The sequence below is a fragment of the Mizuhopecten yessoensis genome, unplaced genomic scaffold (genome assembly GCF_002113885.1).
Source record: "Mizuhopecten yessoensis strain PY_sf001 unplaced genomic scaffold, ASM211388v2 scaffold8261, whole genome shotgun sequence".
NCBI classification, from domain to species: Eukaryota; Metazoa; Mollusca; class Bivalvia; order Pectinida; family Pectinidae; genus Mizuhopecten; species Mizuhopecten yessoensis.
In genome coordinates, this window is record NW_018407459.1 from 309,516 (window position 1) to 331,139 (window position 21,624).

The window sequence follows — 21,624 nt, forward strand, 5'->3', positions numbered from 1 at the left end:
AGCACTTTTCCATATTAATAGCACTGGATCAAATGAAAATGGCACCAATGTTTAGCACATGTAGGTGGTATCAGTATCCAAAATGTACAACATTAACTAGTTCATCATTCACACATGTTTTTTCTGATGGAAGTAAACATGCTTTCTTACCTTTATAATATAATCAGTTTAATTCATGATACCATTAAACTTGTTCCTATAACCACTTTTAATGTTCCCTATTGCAGTAATTTCAGTGTGAACTGAACCATTATTAAGAGACACCTGTGTTAGGTTGCCATTTTTTGGACTTCTCAATGGTAGTCAGGTTTGACTAAATTAAAAAAAAATTAGGCTTGCTTGGACACTAAACACATATGCATACTAAAAGTTATACACACACAAGCTATTCCAGAAAGTTTGTCTTAAAACTTTCTATCGACTTTTTAGCGCTGGAATTCTTCTGTACGTTGAGATTATGTTTCAGGCTTCAGTAGTACATGTAGAAATACTGATCAATGTTTTCAATCAGACTAACTGTTTACTTATGTTGAGTGCTACCAAGGATATCTTACCAGTGATAATTGCAGACTTGGACAACAAGCCACTATGTATCATAATAGAACTTCTTGGAATAGATGAGTGCACAATTAAATTATTTGACCGAGGTGTTGCTATCAAGGTTAATTCTATATTTTTGTATGTCACAATATTTTTTGTAAATACATTAACATTGTTAATTTTTGTACTTGTGATTACTCATTTGTATGAGAACATCCAGTTAAACATTTACTACAGAATTGTAAGTGTGTGTAAAAGTAATTCCTGTGAATTGAGATTAAATTTCTATTCTTTTCAGTAAAGATTTTTTTTTGCAGCCAGGAACTTATTTTATTTGTGAGGTGTCTTGTATAGATGGTAATGTTAAGTAATTTGTAATGTAAATTACCATACAGGTAATTTTGTTTGATGAGTGAAGTAAATTCCATGTTTGTCAAACAAACGTGCCATTGTTTTGTGTGTTTACTGCCTTGATCTCGCATCCTAGGGAAACTACTACTGTTACACTCTTTATCGTTTACTAATAAAACTTCTCTAAGTTTTTTGTAAAAAAAACGAACGTGTCTTGTTTTCATTTTATTTGTCATCTTGGCCATTCAGACATGTCTGGAATGTTTGCAGTAATTAGTTGTAATCTTAAAGCGTTATTTTTTTCAAGTCCTTGCACACAACTCATTTCAAACTAGTAAGTCCTTGTACAAACAGTCCCAATCAAGCCAGTCCCTGTACATCTTGTTACCAGCCATTAAATCCTTGTACAACACATTACAAACCACTAAATTCTTGTACAGCCAATCACAAACCATGGAGTTCTTGTTCAAATCACAAACCCTTAAAACCTTTTACAACTCGTGAGTAGTTACCAACAATTAATTCACCCAGCAATAAGTTCACCACTAAGACCTCATTTAACAAGTTACAAAGCAGTGACCTTGATTAAAGGTCAAGGTAATTTCTTTTCTGTAGTTTTGTAGCACTCTATTTCAGCAAGCTGCTCGCCACATATTTAATGAATCCAGGCCTTTTGGTTTTCAGAACAACCTGTTAATGTTTGAAATTTGACCCCAGTAACCTTGAAATATGTTAACATCATTTCCTGTTTGTGTTTCAGAAAAAAGCCATTTGAGTGTTTTCACAAATTTTGGAGAGACCCTTGTGACCTTGAATAGGGGACAAGATCAATTATTTCCCCAAAAATTTGCAGTGTTCCATTCCAGCAAGCTGCGGGGCATTTATCATGACTCTGGGGCCATTCGACTTTCAGAAAGAATTCTTTGAATAGTATAACAGATTTGACCCTGTGACCTTGAGTAATGGTCAAGGTAATTTCTTTTCTAATCCTTTGTAGCACTCATTGCAGCAAGCAAACCACTGGCTATATATCATGACTGGGCCCTTTGATGTTTCGGAAGAAAGTGACTGTTTAGCCTTGTGACCTTGAATAAAACTCCCAAGTCATTTCTTTTCTAAAGTTCTGAAGTTTTTTATGCACTCCATGTCAGTAAGCTATTTGCCATATCCAGGCCTTTAGGTGTTTGCGTGTTTTGACAAATTTGACTTGTGACCTTGGATATAGGTGAAGGTCATTTTGTTGTTTCTATATTTATGGCACCCATAGCCAGCAAGCTACTACCCATATATAATGACTATAGGCTGGTATGTGTTTCAGAAATATCATTGTGAGTGTTCGAACAATTTGAACCATGTGTCCTTGAATGGATAAAAATCAACTTTGTAGCATTCCATGTCAGCAAGCTGCTCTGCACTTATAATGACTATATACTTTTGATTCTTTAAAAAATATTCTTCCACTGTTTAACAGATTTGATCCCAGTGACCTTCAATAAAGGTAATCATTTCTTTTCCCAATTACGAAGCACTCCTAGCCAGCATGCTACTGGCAAAATATCCTGACTGAGGCATCTTGATGTTTCAGAACTAGTCATTTGAATGTTTTTACAAATTTGACCTCTGTTACCTTTAGGTTAAGGTCGTGGTCATTCATTTTGTACACTTTGAAGCATCCCATGCCAGGAAGTTGCTGGCTCAATATCATGAATAAGGCCCTTTAGCTCTTAAGAAAAAGATATGTCAGTGTTTAAACATTAAAGTACTCAACAATGTATTGTAAAATGGCCCCATTTATAAACAGATTTTATTTTCCTTTAAGAACTTTGTAGAACATTTACTAAGCGTGCTAATTAATGAATATTAAAATCATGATAGACTGCTGGTTGGTAACAAGATTTGTTTAGAAACCTCAAATTTTACCCCTTTTTTGAAATTCAGGGAGGGCCAGCCCATTCTCCTTCAAAAATCTAAATCATCATCACCACGGAATAGGTCCTACAAAATTTTATTGTAATTGATCAGGTGGTTTTTGAGAAGACAGCAATAGATTCCAACAGTTCATTTGGGCAAAGTGAGCTAAAGACCATGAAGGACTATATAACAGGCAGCCAAACTATCAAGATTTTTACCAGTAAGTGGGAAATCAAAAAGTTCTGAAACAAGTATCCATTGTGTGGTTGCTCCACATATCCATTTATTGTTGATGATGATGATACTAAGAGGCCAAAAGGGCCTGTACCACTAATATGGATATTTATGCAATCAGTTTGAAATATTGCAACTATTTACACTTTTTGGGCTCAGTATCCAGCAGGATAATATGCACGCAGGCTTTAAATATTTGATTCACAGGTCCCAAGACCAATGATGTGTAATAGAAAAGTTTGAGATTCATATGTATATGTGCATATGGTTTTATGGTGGGAATTTCAATATTTTCCGTGTCATGACCATGGGATTCAATCCCTAGGGGTAGGGCTTTTCCCAGTAGCATGAATATATTTGTTTCATAAACTCTGCTAAGAAATAAGATGGAGACCTCAACCATTTTTAGTTACGACCCAAGGACCCTCTGTCATATAAATTAGGTCAATGTAATTTATATGAGGAAGCAGTCAAGCAAAAATCAAAATATCAGAATACAAAACACTTTAAAAGTATTAAAGCAGATTCAAAATATGCAAGTACCACATCAAAACATGACATCATTTTAACATATATATCTTTATTGATAATATATGAAAACCATTTTGTTGTATTTCTTACATGTGTATTATCATAAAAAGAAAAAAATTGCAGTATTTTTCTCACTGACAAAGCTGGATGTAAAACTAATTTTGCCCCCCGGTTACAATGGAATATACCAGTAGATAGTAATCATTTCATAGATAGATTATGCATGCAGATACTTCCACATAGTTCTCCATTCCTGGTGACAGTAATGTGTTGAAAATTGCCCACCACACTCATACTTGTACACAAATTATCACATGATCAGGTTTTCCATTTGGAATTTGCACAAATTATATTGACATTCATAAATTGTGATTGTAGTAAAATTGGAAAATTTGAATGAATAATCTTTAAATTAAAGTGATTTTGATTTTAAGATGAATTATGAATAATAAAGAAAAAAACACATATTAACCCTTGGACTTTCATGTACAATTGTACTGCTATTTTACACACAATATTTATGTTGACCTTTGATCAAGAATTTTTGAGATAACATTATTCGGTGATTACTGTGTATCTGGTAATGGCACAGTAAATTTTATTCCTTGAAAATATTTGCCGGACACAATCCTTTCCGTCATATACAAAGATGGCATCAGTTCAATGCCAAATTATTATTTTGCTGACCTTTAGAATGCATTAACTTTAATAAAACCTGCATGGTGAGATTAAACTGCAGTCAGATGATATCATATTTCTTTAAATTTTTCTTTTAAATGCGGTTGTATTTTCTTTCAAATATTTTTTGATACACTTCTCTTGATATTTCCTTTTCAGGATCAACGGATTCCTGTAATACATGAATTAGAAAAACAAGACAGATTTTTTTCAGTATTAAACATTCTCACAAAGCATGCTCAGGGTTGGATCTTGCAGGATGGAATGGTACAGAATTTGATGCGACAATCACGAGTCAATATCTGTAGTACTAAATCTCTACCTTAAGACCATCAACAGTCCCAGATCTACAAACTTCACACTTCAGGGGTTAAGATATTAGTCTACATTTAATCTACAATCATGTTGCCTACAACTGTCTCGCTGGCCTTCAAACCTCACAAGAACAAGAGATCTACACTACATTAAAATGTTGATGTATAAAATGTAATTCTATAAGGCAACACCACAATGACTGACATGGCAGCATATTGTTTTTGATCTGATCACATCATATGTAACCAAATACTCTACACTGTACATATAGTAATATATGTATTACTTACCTCAAAAATCAAACAATAACTCCCAGAAACTTGATAGATTCGATCTATACAAAGTTTTTATGTACCAATTCACTCATCACATACCACATGCAGGTACATTGTTCATAGAATTCTGGTCTTTATTTCAACTTAAGGATCCCTGTACCACTGCCAAAAACTGTATTTTGCAGTGAAAACTGGCACTTTTTGGAAAAATGATTAAGATAAAATAAACAATATATAATCAACAACAGAGTTCTGAGTGAACAAATTCAGTTGGTCTAGATTTGAACCCTAGGTCTAGATTTGAACCCTAGGTCTAGATTTGAACCCTAGAGTTCACACTGTTATACAATTGCTCAAACAGATTGAGCTACCTGGTCAACGGCAGTGTCTTGGCCCAACTGTGGTGCAGTTTTATCCAAAACAAAAAGGGGAAGTTACTGTATATATACGAAAACGACAGTACAGAGGGTCAGGGATCCTTAAAGAATAATCCAAGATTCTGAATAGTAACAAGAGAATATATAATCATGTCTTTTGTACATTTTATTTGAATGCATAGAATGCAGTAATTTCACTGATATAAATCTTCAGTAAGAATCAAGTGACCTCTGTCAGACTCGTGCCATCATTGAGTAATCACTGACCTTGACCTGTCAGACACATGCTATCCTTGAATAATCACTGACCTTGACCTCTGTCAGACATGCTGTCAATGAATAATCACCAAATATCTATCATTGAATGATCGCTGACACTGACCTCTGTCGGACACTTACCATCATTGAATATCATTGATACTGACCTCTGTCTGGCACATTCCATCACTGAAGAATCACGGACAACATTACAGGTTATTTATCACTGGTTAATTATACCATTCCCACACAGGACAGAACATAAATAAATGGGCTCTCTTTCCATAACAATTTGTTTAATTAATCAAACAAAAAGATAAAAAGGAAATTAAAATTCAAAGATAAAACCAACAGAACACTGAAGTATAACAGCACATGATGTTACAAGTTGGATGACACCCAAGCCAAATAATGAGTCTTCCTTGCATCCATGAATTTGGTAAAAGTTCATCTCAAAATAATCATGAAAGTTTAGACTTTTTCACGTACACGTACAATGAACAATGCTAGCAGTCAGGTGGATTCAAATTCAGCTTCCAGAAAATGATATCTCTGGCCACCACAAAGGTTTCAAGTCAGCCGCCAGCCAAATATTTCAATGGGTAAACTTTTAGTAACCCTTTTTTATTTTAATGTAATTTCTGAGTACATCCGATATAGAAACTGTCACAAAATTGATGACATCAATATATATTTTTTTATACCAGTACAATACCTGTACAATTAATGGTTCAGTTTTCAACCCAACAGAATATGAAGAAGAGCCATGGACATAAACGATGTACTAAAAAAGAACAGAGTCTAAACCAACTTGTAACACCTGTCCTTCTACATGCTACCTTTAAATATAGACAATCATCCACTCAGAACTTACACACAAATTAACTTAGATATATATATTATATACATTGTAAAAATATGAAAACATGTATCATAAAATAAAAAAAAAGTGGCATCGTCACTGTTCTTTCTTTTTTACGTGTACTTTCATTTCTCAAAAACATGTGGCCTCCAAGCAGTGTTGTACATTCTCATTAAGTACTTTCATTCTAACAACAATTGTGGTTATCAATTTTACTACATTTTCACATTTTGGTACAACAATCAAACCTTGTATTACTGCCAACAATCCATTCAAAAATTGCTACACGTTCAGAATTGATAGATAACATAAGAATTGTGAAATGACAGATAACAGGACAGATCAAGAGGAAGAGGAAGTGCAGAAAAGGGGGAGATAAGAATAGCATCAGCACTGGACAGACAGCTACATATATAGTAGCATATTCAATATCAGCTATATTTATACAACAGAGGTTAATTATATTAATTTCAAAGAGATCTTGGTGTTATAGCATCAGATATCAATCTGTTACGTGGTATGACGTAAAAAGCACAAACACATACAGTTATCAAGATTTCAAAATATCTTGAACAAACACGAAAAAGGTTTAGTCTCCTCAGTTTCACTGAAATAACACTCAGGCGTCAAAATTCGTGGAAATCAGACTACGTGTACACCACATTGCTGCTGTATGCATGTATGTAGATAATTGTAGGTTGATTATAGCTGAACACATCAACTTCTACTAAAACCACGGTCTATTTTGTCTCTTATAAATACAAAATGTACCAGACAAAATAGGACTGGTAAAGGGCACACAAGTCACTTTTCAAGTACACTACAAGATCCCTTAGGTTGAACGTCTAGGGCTTAGGACCTTAGTAGAAAACTATGTGTTCATAATGTCACATGGGCCTCTTTCCCACTAAGCTTAAATATCATCAGATTTACCATAAGTACAGATGTCTATCATTTGGACTGGGTATAGAAATCATTTGCTGATTAATCGGGCCCAGGTGTTGAAAGCCTGATCAGTTTAAAATTTGTTCATGTTAATTTTCAAAATGTGAGTTAATCTAACTATATAAACATTTGCATTTATTTTTTGTCATTAGATCATTTTAAATATTTAAATATACAAATTGAGTTTTCGATTTCCATCGTTTGAAAATAATGAGTTTAAAATGCTGTGTTGGTGTATCCCAAAGCTAATCAGACCTTGGACACCTAGACAAAGAACTCCCAATCGTTTATTATTAACAATACATGTAATAGGAATATCATAGTGCTTTCTAAACAATCAACAATAAATCTCTGATGGATTAACATTATCACAGAAGCATCTGGTAGGTAAAACGCTGTAGGGAAATTTGGAGGTCAAGTTGTCTCCTGTAATATTTGTTGACAAACCTTCATAAGTAAGTATTAAACTTAAGCTACCAAGCTGTTTCAAACAAACAACATTGCTCTAGCACTGTTTAACACTGCACAGGAAACATTAAACCCAAATATGTATGTGGCTATACACGAGACTAAGGATCGTGATACATGTAAGAATGGACATACTAAAACAAGTAGATGTAGTTCCCATTACATATATTCACAACAAGATTTTGCACCTCTTTTCAGGTAGATTAAAACAATGTCTGTACACAGTTCCTGGTGTTTAGAACTTCCAGGTGTATAGCTGGGAGCTTCTTGGTATGTGCAATATTTTGGAAGCCCTAATTTTTACTGGTTTTAATATAAAACTGAAGAAGTCGATTTTCTTGTTTGACATTTAAGACATGGAGTGTTGTGCTTATATATAAAGTATATATACAATGTTGTTGAACATCCACTACAAAACACTCTGGAAACTACATTTCAGTATCAATTGCAACTCTGATGCCGTGTTCAAACACTGCAACTTTAAAATGACCAACCTGTTTGGTACGATTCTATGGGCATCCGTAAATCTTTTCATCACTACAATATCAAACGTTGGACTGACCATCCAATACGGCCCAACACAGTATACTATATCCCCAAATGTTTTAAATGTTGGCTACCTGTTGAAAAATATCTGAGTGGAGACAGACAGTTTCGTGTTCTATCACATAGTGAGTGACACATCTGTTAACCTTTGGTACAAAGGCTGTGACGCCACTTCTGGAGTGGCACATTGAGTATGAGAAAACATGGACAATGGTGGTATGAATGGATACATCGATGCATCAAGGAATTATAATTTCTTTCATAAGATATCCTTTACATTCAGTAGCTACTGTGATGTAACGTGTGTTTTACTACCACTCATAAATAATAGAGAGATGGAGAGATGTCTGGTGGAGATGTGTTGATGATCAGAGCTGGCAGTCAGACCAGACAGTGAAAGATCTATTGTCTATGAATAACACTTTGTCTTTTGCTATACTGGTGTACTCCGTCCTGACTCTGCACCATTACCTGAAATAGAAATGTGTAGGTCAAATCAGGGAGAACAAGGAATTACTGTCAATAAATACTTACAATCATCTCCCAAATTTAGTTTTAAACTAATTTTCCTGAGCATGTTTGATATGGAACATTGTTCTAACGCTATCATTTAGCCTACTTTCAATTTTAAATTGACAAAAATGCAAACTCGTAGGCAATCAGCATTTTGTAAATATTTCTACAGATCAACATTACTATGTCACAATTATTTCACATAAAGAGGTAGCAAATTTAACACAAATGGTTTTCTTTGTGTCAAACATCTCCTTTTATAGTACAACTTCATTAATTAATGATGCTTTGAAATGAAACTGATTTTTTCCCTCTAAAAAGCCTGTCAATTAACCAGTAACATATGAAGTGGCTACCTTTAATGCACTACCCATACATTCCAACACCTACCTATTTTCACTTTATCGATAGGTCCCCAAATTCGAACAGTGCCATCATCTGAAGCACTAGCTATGATCCCAGGCACTTTGGGGTTCCAGTGAACACAATTAACTGTCCTTGTATGACCTTCTAACACAGCTATAGGCACTTCTCTTCGTAAATGCCATATATATACTTTATGATCTGTAAAACAATGAAACACAGCATACAACTTGAGAGTGTATATGATACAGTATTAAATTTGAAAATTGTTCATTGTTTTTTCTGACAAATTCCAACTGTTTAATAGTTAATGCTCTTTGAAACTTCACATGTTTTCCTTACAATACTTAAGATTATTCAAATTTTAATATTTCTATTTTATTTCTTTTTTCATCAGTTAACTTGATAATATATTGATCCAAACTTTTATCAGATAAAAGGTCTGGACTACATCATGCGTTTCATGTACACCGATAAATGCCTACCTTCACTGCCACTGGCGATGAAGTCCTGGTTGAGACCTCCAAAGCATGAGTGTATTGTGTAAAATCCTTGTGTAACACCTTGAAATTTCCTAACTAAGCACCTATCTTTTAAATCCCATAAATGTACACCCTGAAACAGGAAACATTTACAAATTTGAGATAAATTCAACAGTAGATAATATACAAACATAATTAATTTCAGAACTATCAATTAACTCTGATCTATTTCGGGAATATCACCAATTAATTTGGGTTAACTTTTTTCAAACATTCTATTCAACACCCATCACCAACACACGAAACTACTTAACTGTATCAATTCAATATCATTCACACAGAAGTGATGAGCAATCATTAATTTAAAAGAAATCTTTGTCATACAAACAGATAGAATACATTACCTGAGTCGCGACATTCAATAATGCTAATCTCCCCGTTTCGTTTAATGTGAAAGACATGACGGGATGATCTTCCTGAATTCTACAATAAAATGGGAACAGGTTCTGGGTTAATTGTGGCCTCTTAATGGTTATCTACATTTCTTCAAGTTACCCTTACTATTATTATTTTATTGAAACAAGAGGCCCAGGGGCCTTAATAGCTCACCTGGTATTTTATTTTTCAATTTAAACAAAATTGATTCTTTTCTCCCTAAGCATGCTTCAGACTGCATTTGGTTTAAATCCCTTCACTTGTATAGAAGGAGAAAAAAAATCCTCTATTTCCCCTATTGGGCCCCGCTCCTATGCCGCCAGAAGGCCCACACCCTCCGTTTATACAAACTTGAGTCTCCTTTGTCCAAAGATGCTCTAGGACAAATTTGGTCAAAATCCTTCAATTGGTTGAGGAGAAGATTTTTAAAGATTTACCTATTTTCCCCTATTTGGCCCCGTCCCTCTGCCCCCAGGGGGACCATACCCTCCGTTCATACAAAACTGAGAACCCTTTGGCCAATGATGCTCCAGACCAAATTTGGTCAAAATCCCTTCATCGGTACAAAAGGAGAAGGATATTTGATGTTTTCCTCTATTTCCCCTAATGGGCCCCACCCATCTGCCCTTAGAAGGAGGCCCACACACCTCAGTTTATACAAAATTGATTCTTTTGTCCCTAATCATGCTTCAGACTGCATTTGGTTAAAATCCCTTCACTTGTATAGCAGGAGAAAAAAAATCCTCTATTTCCCCTATTGGGCCCCGCCCCTCCGCCCCCAGAGGGGCCACACCCTCCGTTTATACAAACTTGAGTCTTCTTTGTCCAAAGATGCTCTAGGACAAATTTGGTCAAAATCCTTCAATTGGTTGAGAAGAAGAACATTTTTAAAGATTTACCTTTTTTCCCCTTATTTAGCCCCGCCCCTCTGCCCCGAGGGGGGGCTATACCGTCCGTTTATACAAAACTGAGAACCCTTTGGCCAATGATGCTCCTGACCAAGCTTCAGACTGCATTTGGTTTAAATCCCTTCACTTGTATAGTAGGAGAGAAAAAATCCTCTACTTCCCCTATTTGGCCCCGCCCCTCTGCCCCCAAAGAGGCCACACCCTCCGTTTATACAAACTTGAGTCTCCTTTGTCCAAAGATGCTCTAGGACAAATTTGGTCAAAATTCTTCTATTGGTTGAGAAGAAGAAGATTTTTAAAGATTTACCTATTTTCCCCCTATTTGGCCCCGCCCCTCTGCCCCCAGGGGGGTTATACCCTCCGTTTATACAAAACTGAGAACCCTTTGGCCAATGATGCTCCTGACCAAATTTGGTCAAAATCCTCTGAGCCATTCAGGACAAGTAGCATTTTAAAGGAAAAAGTTGACGGACGCCGGACGACGGACGCTGCACCATGAGATAAGCTCACATGGCCCTTCGGGCCAGGTGAGCTAAAAACTACTATTACCACAGATAAAAATGTCAAAACACAGAAACTTGAATGCTCGGATAGAAACCAAGATAGAAATACAGCAATTATCCTTTCTCTAATTGTGACTTGAGCTTGAATTCATAACCATTTTGAAACTTCAATGAATATGATAAAATTGTAATGAATTCTTTAATTATTATTTATCAATTTTTATGTGTAAATTAATTCAAAGCATAACTAAGCCCGATGCTAGTTATGTTTTAACAAGCTGGAAATGAGAACTACGAAGTCAAAAATATATACTGACATGTTGTAGTCTGTAAGTTCATCAAAGTTGTAGCCTCGTATTCTGTGGTGGGTGTCAGCGGCCAGGACACTCTTGCCGTCATTCTGACAGGCCATACACTGGACCCTTACACCTTCCCATGAGTCCATCATGTTACCATCAAGGTCCTGTCACACAAAGACACAAATACTTTTGTTTCAAATCGACCTCACAACATTTGGCATTTCATAATGCAAGTATAATTTCAACAATTGACACTTTTAGGTGGTATTGCATTCATGGTCAATTACATACATATACTTCAACATTAAGAAAGTTATTTCTTAAAGACATATGTAACTACATGTATCTCGTATTATGATAAATTCACGTTTTATACTTGTGAATACGGGATAATACATTGCCACTGTAGCCTAGTCCGACTAGTGTAATGCCACCTTAGCCTTTACAAATATTTTAACTTTTCTGAATCTGTAGACATGCAACTTTCACCAGGAATTTTTATGATTTTGAAAATATACCAGATGAAAAATTTGTGTCAAGTTGGTTTTAAGCTGATAGTGTTTTGAGCAAATACTTTTTTTCTCTCTTTACCTTGCATTGTTTATTGATATTAAAGGAAAGTAAAGCATTCACCTTAAATTAACAACTGTACAGTAAAAGTAGAAGAAAAATAAAATGTCAACATATCTTGATATATAATGTATATGTAATATATAAAACAAGCACTGATATTATCCTTACACATTGATAGAACTGTCCCCTGGTGCCTCCGGTGACAAACTTTTTGCCGTCAGGCTGCCAGGCTGCAGTGGTTAAGCTATCCTCTGGGGATTGGCTCATCTTTACCCTCAAGTCTCCAGTCTGTAATGGAAGTAAACAATATACACTACCTCACCAAGGCATGATTTGTAAATCCTATCGATGAGTAAGGTGACAAACCTTTACTATCAATTGAAGGCAGAACGATACAATAGCTCTTCCTTTGAGGGGTCCAGACATGCCTGACCGAAACTGAAATGCTGACTATAGCTGTTAGTGTTATTTCTTTATAAAACAAGGTCATGCAACTTGTAGATTTTAATATACGTTACATAATTTAATGGAAGCATGTAAGAAGGACATATTATTCTTGATATATTGTTATTTATTCTTCAAAACTGTATATATTTTAGCTCTGCCAATGGTTCGGTCCAAGTGCGTTCGTTTATCATGGAATATTTCTGCGCCACCTGAACCATTTCAACTAGGATACACGAATGTTACCTAAATATCATTGATTACGAAGGTGAAAATTAAGCTTTTAAAAGCTATTCTTGAAAAAGTGGCCACATTTAATTACTCTGGTTTATTTATTTATAGCCCCCAATAACACTGTCTACCTCTGCATTCCAGAGCCAAAGATCAGAGCAGTCATCTGGGCCACACGCTATGATGTGTGTACCGTCAGGACTCCAAGCAATATAGGACACCCCATAGGAATGACTGTCTAGGCTCTTCATCCGTGTCAGCTCATATGTCACCTAAAACATGACAAAAACACACAGTCAGTATAAACCCCACTCAGTATAAATGTTATGGTTATTCCATAATGTATTGAATGGGGGAGGTGAGAGTTACCTTTATTACTATTTATTATGGGTGTGGGGTTAAAACCAGATCTGCCTGACTTTCCTTATATTAAATCACTTTTAAGATTTTGTAGTGACGGGCAATCGGTTTATAACCATTATCGATAATCTGTTTGTAATTAGAAGTAGTAAACTGATCGATGATCGATTGCATAATCGGTTTATAATTTTTTTGGACTGATTACCTAAATAAAGTGAGAACATTACTATTCAATCAATAGACAGAGTTGTTAACTAAACAATAGGTTTCATTCTTTTATACTGAATGGATATCAAGCAACTTTTATGTATTTTTATCAATCATATAGTATAAATCATAACAATCTCAAAGCATACTTTACATGGAAGATCTTTAAATATTTTGATTTCAATGATGAACAGATTATATCGATTACAGAATTTGTAATCCATAATCAGAATCGGAAATTGTCAAACTAACTGATTTTCGATTATGATCGATCACTTTTATAGATGTCTGGGTCTCAGAAAATGTTCCTCCCACCCCTCCCCTACAGTTAACTCTGGAACAGCCCTTACTTAAAACAGGTCACATGTAAACAACATAAATCTGATGGACGGTCGTCTTAATAAGGGGTTGTTTGGTTGGTCAGTCACGACTTATTCTGTAAAATGTTATGGTCAGACTTTTTTTATTAATCAACTGTCACAAGAAAGTAGGTCCATATCTTAAAGGCACATTTTTCAAACTCAGAAGGCTTTTAGATATCTTTGAATTATAATTTTACATATCTGTTCTAAAGCAGTCAATACAGATGAACTTATATGTATACAGTTGAATCATATTTGGATTCTTCAATCTATAAACAGCAGGAAAATTAAGCTTTGACAATGCTGTTGCAATGTTTGCCTATGAAAAGCACTGATTTTGTGGAAACTTCTTTACATGTATAAATTTAGTTCAACATAACTGAACAAGACAATTTCCTGTGGAAATCCCTGCAAAGGTGGGTCATGCAACCTTTTTTAATATATACAACACTAATTAACATGACAACCAACAGTCACAACCATTTTTTAATATTAGTTTTGTGGTAGAAAACAGTATTACCATGTCTAGTTCCCAGATGATCAGTGAGCCATCTTTAGATCCTGTAGCAAGCTTTGTACCATCAGGAGAAAATCGGCAGAACCAAACTTCGTCACAGTGCTCATTGAGAACCTGTATGGTGGTGGACGGGAACTGCTCTCTGTAAACACGAACACCACGTTACCACCAAGATATTAAGTTGTTAAAATTAAGGTATCTGCAGCATTACCGTGAAATATACCTCCTTTCCATAAGGGTTTCAGGCCACAAATTTATTGTTATTAGGTATCTGTCATGAATGGTAATTGGTTTGGTTCTCATTTGACAGGTTCACAAGAATGCATGCCTTGTTAAGACTGTAGGTATTTCTGAATGAGAAAATGCTTATCGAAAGGGATCTAAAGACAGAAAATGTCTTCACATACCATAGGTACAATGTGTAAGTTAGCAGATATATCTATATGTTACATTTAATGTATCAATTATAAGTTGATACCTTACTATGTATGAACTTCTCATATCTTCAATTTCCATAATATATTGTTCTGTATTCAAATAGTGTACTTAAACTTGAAAAGACAGAAAAATTACATTAAAACTATAAAAGGCAGCTTGTCTCAATTGGATATCAAAAAACAGAATATGTGCATAATGAAAACTATAGCCATCAGATAATGACTTCTCCCTTTAATAAAGCGCACTAACATGGTTAAAAATTTCTACCTATATTTCCCTAAGCATTGATGTGATGGTTTGTGTTTGTATATGAGGACAGGAAAGTGCTAACCTGCTACAGACATGGTCTATGAGGAGGGAAACAGCATCAAGATTGCTGTCGAACTTTGTGTTGTGGTAGGGACATTTGTCCTTCTGCATCTCAACAGCTTGGTTTAGTAATGTCAGCAACCGGCGAGGTGGTAACATCACAGTTGGTGGCAAGAATGCTGCAAAACAAATCAAGAAATGGCACCAATAGATGAAACTGGAAACTGAGAGAACAAATTCAACTCTTTTTTTTATCTATTTATGTATTGCCGTACATAATGAGAGATTTAATATATACGGATTATCAAAAGATATAAGGTTATGCATGAAAAGAATTCTAAAAGAGTGACATTTCTTTCCAATGAGAACCCAAAACATGGAGCATAGATAAATATTTAATTCAGTATATTTTATATGAAAATTAACCTTGTTAATATTTTAGAAAGCTGTTATAAAATTTCCCTTTAACCTTTGATCATCTTTAAGTTTAATCTTCATCAGTAAATAAAACAAAGAAAAAGAGTGGCAACTTTTGTAGCATGGTTTCCATAAAATATATTCTTCTTTTACTTAGTTGCAGACATGTTTCAGTATCCATATACATGATAACAAACATCTAATTACTTGCTCTTGATACTCTGTTTATACATACACTGAAGCTTTTCCACAAGCCTGGTTCGAGACTCTATACCCCTCCCTTGCCACTCTGCTGTTTCCCGTAAATCTTCAGGGTTACAACACATCATGTACCTGAAGTCAATGGGAATTACACATAAGTAAGACATTACGTACCTGTCAAACATAAATGTCAAATCAGCTTGTCCAGTATCTGAAATAGATAATACACTAACCTATGCTGAAGTATTTTGATGGAGCTCATCATGTATTTCACCTCATAGACAACAATTGTTGACGCATTAAAAATTTTAAAGATCTCTTTGATGTAAATATACCTGGTACAGATATACAAACATAGGCGGTTGTTTGCCTTTTCTCACATACACGATAGCTAAGGATCGGTGAAGCTTATTCTAATGCCTGGCAATTCGAAAAATGTACAGCATCTATTCGTTTCAAAACTTATAAACATGAAACTTTTTTATTTCATGTTAGCATCTTCATTTGTAATTAAGGATTGTTTAAAGATTAAAATCAATGGCAAAACATTTTATCAGCTTTAAGAATAGCTGTAGAATATTTGTATTTACACACCCTGACAACACATGCACCCTTTCTGTGTTGAATTTAAGGGGAGTGAGCTCATGTCTGAGACAATGTAAAGCGTCCATCTCCCGACCGTCTTCTAACAGCTCCAGATACTTCTGCTCCAATAACAGGAATTTCATCTTCTGTAAACAGAAAAAAATCCTATTCTCCTGTTTGCCTTGTCAATATCTAGCTCAAACTAAAATTAGTTTTTCATATAAATACATTTTTCACAGATTAGGCAAGTTATACAAGAAACTTTATGGGTGCAAAACTTGTGTAGGGGGCCTGTAGTCATACCTGTATTCCCTCTATGGAAAAATTTTGTGAACATATTTTTCAGATAATGCATTCTCATGTAAAGGCTAGATATAAAAAAAAATCACCCCATTTCTATTTATAGTTAAAAATGTATCACCTTTCTCATACTTACAGATATTCCTTGTGGACTATCAATCAGAGTTTTGAGTTCCTCCAGGTTTAGTTCTGCCTGTAACAATCGGCATGGGATTATGATTAAAACATCAAATGAATCTACCTTTCAGAAATCAAACCTTACCATTGCCTTACAACTCTGTCAGTTGCCAAGGTAATGATATGAAAGTTTAAATCATGTGTAATCAAACTTCACCATACTGACAAATCCATACATCTAAGGTGAAAATTAAGATAAATCTTTGCAAATCCTTCATCTCCATATAATGATTTTGACATAATGATATCATTTATTAGTGCATACATGTATAGATTTCAATGGAATTTACATCCTATGTTGGATATTACCTACTGGGATATTGCAAGTTAGCTATCATGATATACCGGTCATCGTGATGTACCAGTTATATCATGATGTACCTGTTATCATGATGTACCATCTATCATGATGAACCCGTTATCGTAAAGTAACAGATACCATGATGTACCTGTTATCATGATGTACAAGTAATCATGATGTACCAGTAATCATGATGTACAAGTGTTGTACAAGTAATCGCTATCATGATGAACCCGTTATCGTGAAGTAACAGATATCATGATGTACCTGTTATCATGATGTACCTGTTATCATAACCCGTTATCATGATGTACCAGTTATATTGAAGTAACAGATACCACGATGTACCTGTTATCATGATGTACAAGTAATCATGATGTACCTGTTATCATGATGTACCCGTTGTCATGATGTACAAGTTATCATGATGTACAAGTAATCATGATGTACAAGTAATCATGATGTACCAGTAATCATGATATAACAGCTATCAAAGATTACCATCTGCTATTAGAAAGTCAAATACCCTGGCCAAATTCAAGATGGACATCAAATCTCACCTCTTCACGTCTGCATTTTTAGGCTCTTTACAAAGACGTCATGTACAACCACCCTATATTTATTCATTTATGTGCACATTTCGATGACTATCTGCTTGCTTAATGTATAAAAGTTATTGTAAACCTTTGTTTTTGTTTCACAATTATAACTTATTCTATTATCCATATGTTGTGAAGCGCTTTAGAGTAATTTACAAATCATATCGGGCACTATATAAATGTTGTATAATATTATTATTATCATGATGTACCAATTATCGTAAAGTAACAGATACCATGATGTACCTGTTATCATGATGTACAAGTAATCATGATGTACCCGTTATCATGATGTACCAGTTATCATGATGTACCCGTTATCATGATGTACCCTTTATCATGATGTACCTGTTATCATGATGTACCTGTTATCATGATGTACCCGTTATCATGATGTACCTGTTATCATGAAGTAACAGATACCATGATGTACCCGTTATCATGATGTACCAGTTATCATGATGTACCCGTTATCATGATGTACCCTTTATCATGATGTACCAGTTATCATGATGTACCTGTTATCATGATGTACCCGTTATCATGATGTACCTGTTATCATGAAGTAACAGATACCATGATGTACCCGTTATCATGATGTACCAGTTATCATGATGTACCCGTTATCATGATGTACCCTTTATCATGATGTACCAGTTATCATGATGTACCATTTATCATGATGTACCCATTGTCATGATGTTCATGAAATCATGATGTACAATTAATCATGATGTACAAGTTATCATGATATACCAGTAATCATGATATATCAGTTATCATGATGTACCCTTTATCATGATGTACCTGTTATCATGTTGTACAAGTAATCATGATGCAGCTGTTATCATGATGTACCAGTTATCATGATGTACCCGTTATCATGATGTAACCTTTATCATGATGTACCAGTTATCATGATGTACCCATTATCATGATGTACCCGTTGTCATGATGTTCAAGTAATCATGATGTACAAGTAATCATGATGCACAAGTAATCATGATGTACAATTAGTAATCATGATATACCTGTTATCATGATGTACAAGTAATCATGATGTACCTGTTATCATGATGTACAAGTAATCATGATGTACAAGTTATCATGATGTACATGTTATCATGATGTACCCGTTATCATGATGTACCCGTTATCATAATGTACCAGTTATCGTGAAGTAACAGATGTCATGATGTACCCGTTGTCATGATGTACCCGTTATCATGATGTACCTGTTATCATGATGTACCAGTTATCGTGAAGTAACAGATGCCATGATGTACCCGTTATCATGATGTACCAGTTATCATGATGAACCCGTTGTCATGATGTACCAGTTATCATGATGTACCAGTTATCGTGAAGTAACAGATGCCATGATGTACCCGTTATCATGATGTACCAGTTATCATGATGAACCCATTGTCATGATGTTCAAGTAATCATGATGTACCATGCCATAATACCAGTCACCATGATGTATCCATTATCATGATGTACCAGTTATCGTGATGTACCCGTTATCATGATGTACCCATTATCATGATGAACCAGTTATAATGATGTTCTAGTTATCATGATATACCATAATACCAGTCATCATGAATTGATGTACCAGCTATCAGTATGTACCAATATCACGATGTTCCAGTTACCATGATATACCAATTAGCATGATGTACCACTACCAGTTATCATAATGAACCAGTTATCGTGAAGTAACAGATATCCTGATGTACCAGTTACTGTGATTAACCATTATAACTGATAGATCACAATAACCAGGCTCTAAATAATATAATGTACAGTACATAATTTAATCTTGCAAATCTCAAGTGCTTTACATTGTAGTATATAACTACAATCGCATACCTTTGTCCATTCTCCATTCATTACATGAGAACGAAGTTTGGCAGCAGCAGGATGCTCCAACATACATCCTGATTCAGAAATAAGTTGCTCAGCAGTTTGGCTGAAAAAAGGAAAACTGGAACTTAATATTTGCATTTTAAAATAAAAAGTACTGTGATGACAGAGTTGATAATATATATCCTTAACACTTTACTGTTTCAGTGAGTGGTTTGAACTATAAATTGTACATCCATGAAAGGTAGACCGACGTATTAGTAACAATGACATCAGCAATTATTCTGACCTGTCTATTAAAATGTTATCAACTGAACAGGTTGGGCACAACCCCACATATGGGTAAAAATCCTGCATACGGCTAACAGTTACCCATGTCAGTAATAATTTTATTACAGAAATGGGTAATAAAGTGAAATAAAAACACACAAAGTTCTTTTACACACTTTGAACAAAAAAGGGTGTCATTCTTTCAACATAATCAAATACAAAATACAATGAGGTACAATTGTGTACAAAAATATGTAAATTCAGTTGTCTAAATTTTTGTGAGTATGACGACATTGTATCACCTCCATTGCTTATAGTGTGTTGTCAAGTAGCTATAAATAGCACACATACAAAAATCATGCTCACCTGTCACATTTGCACTGGATAGTCCCATTGACTACACACTGAAGTCAATGGAGAACAAAGTCGGTGATATGGTTTGTCCTTTTCACAAAAAGTTAGACATCAGATTTGATAAATTTTTGTGCACAAATGTACTTCATTGCCTTATTTATTTGATTTAGTTGACAGAATGACGCCCTTTTTTGCTCCAAGTGTTTAAAAGAACTTTGCGTGTTTTTATTTCACTTTATTCATTTTCAGTAATAAAATTGTTACTTAAATGGGTAACTGTTACCCAAATGCAAGATTATTACCCAATACGTATGCGCCGTTGTGCCCAACCTGCTGAAGACGTTAAACTTTATTTTTTATGCAGATGTTCTGATACAGCCCAAATACCATGGTTACAGTTACTCTCTGCTGTTTCAATTTAATTAAATAATCAATTAATGAATTTGTTAATTCTTATGCAATCAATATACTGTGATAATTAATGAAAATATACAACATATGTATAATTGTAATTGTTTGAAGTTAAACTGGTGATCTTCATGATTATCTCATCAAGTAATGAGAAATGCTCTATCCATGCATGACATTCACTGAAGTAGGAATGCCCGACATACAGTAGGGCAACCGGGATATGTACACAAAGAAATCAGCTGATCCATTAACACATTTTTTATTTTTTTTGTTTTAATCCGAAATTCATCAACAGAATTTTCATTTCACCACGGAATTACTCAATATTGAAACACTACGACACAGATCTTAGCTCTCTGGCTTTTTATCTGTGTGACACGTTTCTGTAAATCCTGTTAGTAAACAAAGCAAAAGACAGACGGTTTTTACGCAGCCGTCTAAACTGAAAGAGCTCCTTACTTCAAACCAAGTCCTCTCAAATGCTGCACAATCAATCGGACGATATCTTGGTCAGTTTGTGACATTGATTTGGGAGGTACGGGCTTGTCTAATTCCCCATTTGTGAGAGAGGCACACGTTCCGTTTTGCTGGGAAGTTGTTGCTATCTCAGTCGCTCCATTGTGCTGGGGGCAGCCATTAGCCTGCATGTTAGTGGCAGAAAATCGCTGCTTTTTCCGCGGTGGGGGCGAAACTCCACCGTCTTCTGAACCTGACGAGGATGCCAGTATGTCTCGAATGAGTTCGTATGTGAATATTGTTGATTAAACCCATGCAAAACGGCCCACGACTGATCAAAACATAGGTCCTCTCTCACCTCACTTCGACGGTGACCAAATTTGTTTTGCTTGATGACGTCAGGATTCGTGAATGATGGGAAATTTTTCCAATTTCATCCACCCGGGAAA

General features: G+C 35.0%; 1 protein-coding gene across 1 annotated transcript; it reads right to left on the bottom strand.

The window, feature by feature from the left end:
* Positions 1–4,862: 4,862 nt before the first annotated feature.
* Positions 4,863–21,624, bottom strand: LOC110455527 (WD repeat-containing protein 26-like). Its single transcript, XM_021505707.1, has 14 exons — positions 21,179–21,624; positions 19,691–19,790; positions 16,875–16,931; positions 16,448–16,584; positions 15,888–15,985; positions 15,258–15,414; positions 14,492–14,630; positions 13,174–13,314; positions 12,536–12,655; positions 11,813–11,958; positions 10,054–10,132; positions 9,653–9,782; positions 9,195–9,368; positions 4,863–8,762 (listed from the first exon to the last, which is right to left on the bottom strand). The coding sequence occupies exons 1-14, from the start codon at positions 21,364–21,366 to the stop codon at positions 8,725–8,727; spliced, it is 1,704 nt and encodes a 567-aa protein (XP_021361382.1). The 5' UTR covers positions 21,367–21,624; the 3' UTR covers positions 4,863–8,724.

Coding starts and splice junctions, on each gene's coding strand:
- LOC110455527 (XM_021505707.1), bottom strand. CDS start 21,366: ATGCAGGCTAATGGCTGCCCCCAGCACAATGGAGCGACTGAGATAGCA. Junction 14,631..15,257: donor ATAGACCATGTCTGTAGCAG/GTTAGCACTTTC, acceptor TCGTGTTTACAG/AGAGCAGTTCCCGTCCACCA. Junction 13,315..14,491: donor TCATCTGGGAACTAGACATG/GTAATACTGTTT, acceptor GTCATGTTTTAG/GTGACATATGAGCTGACACG.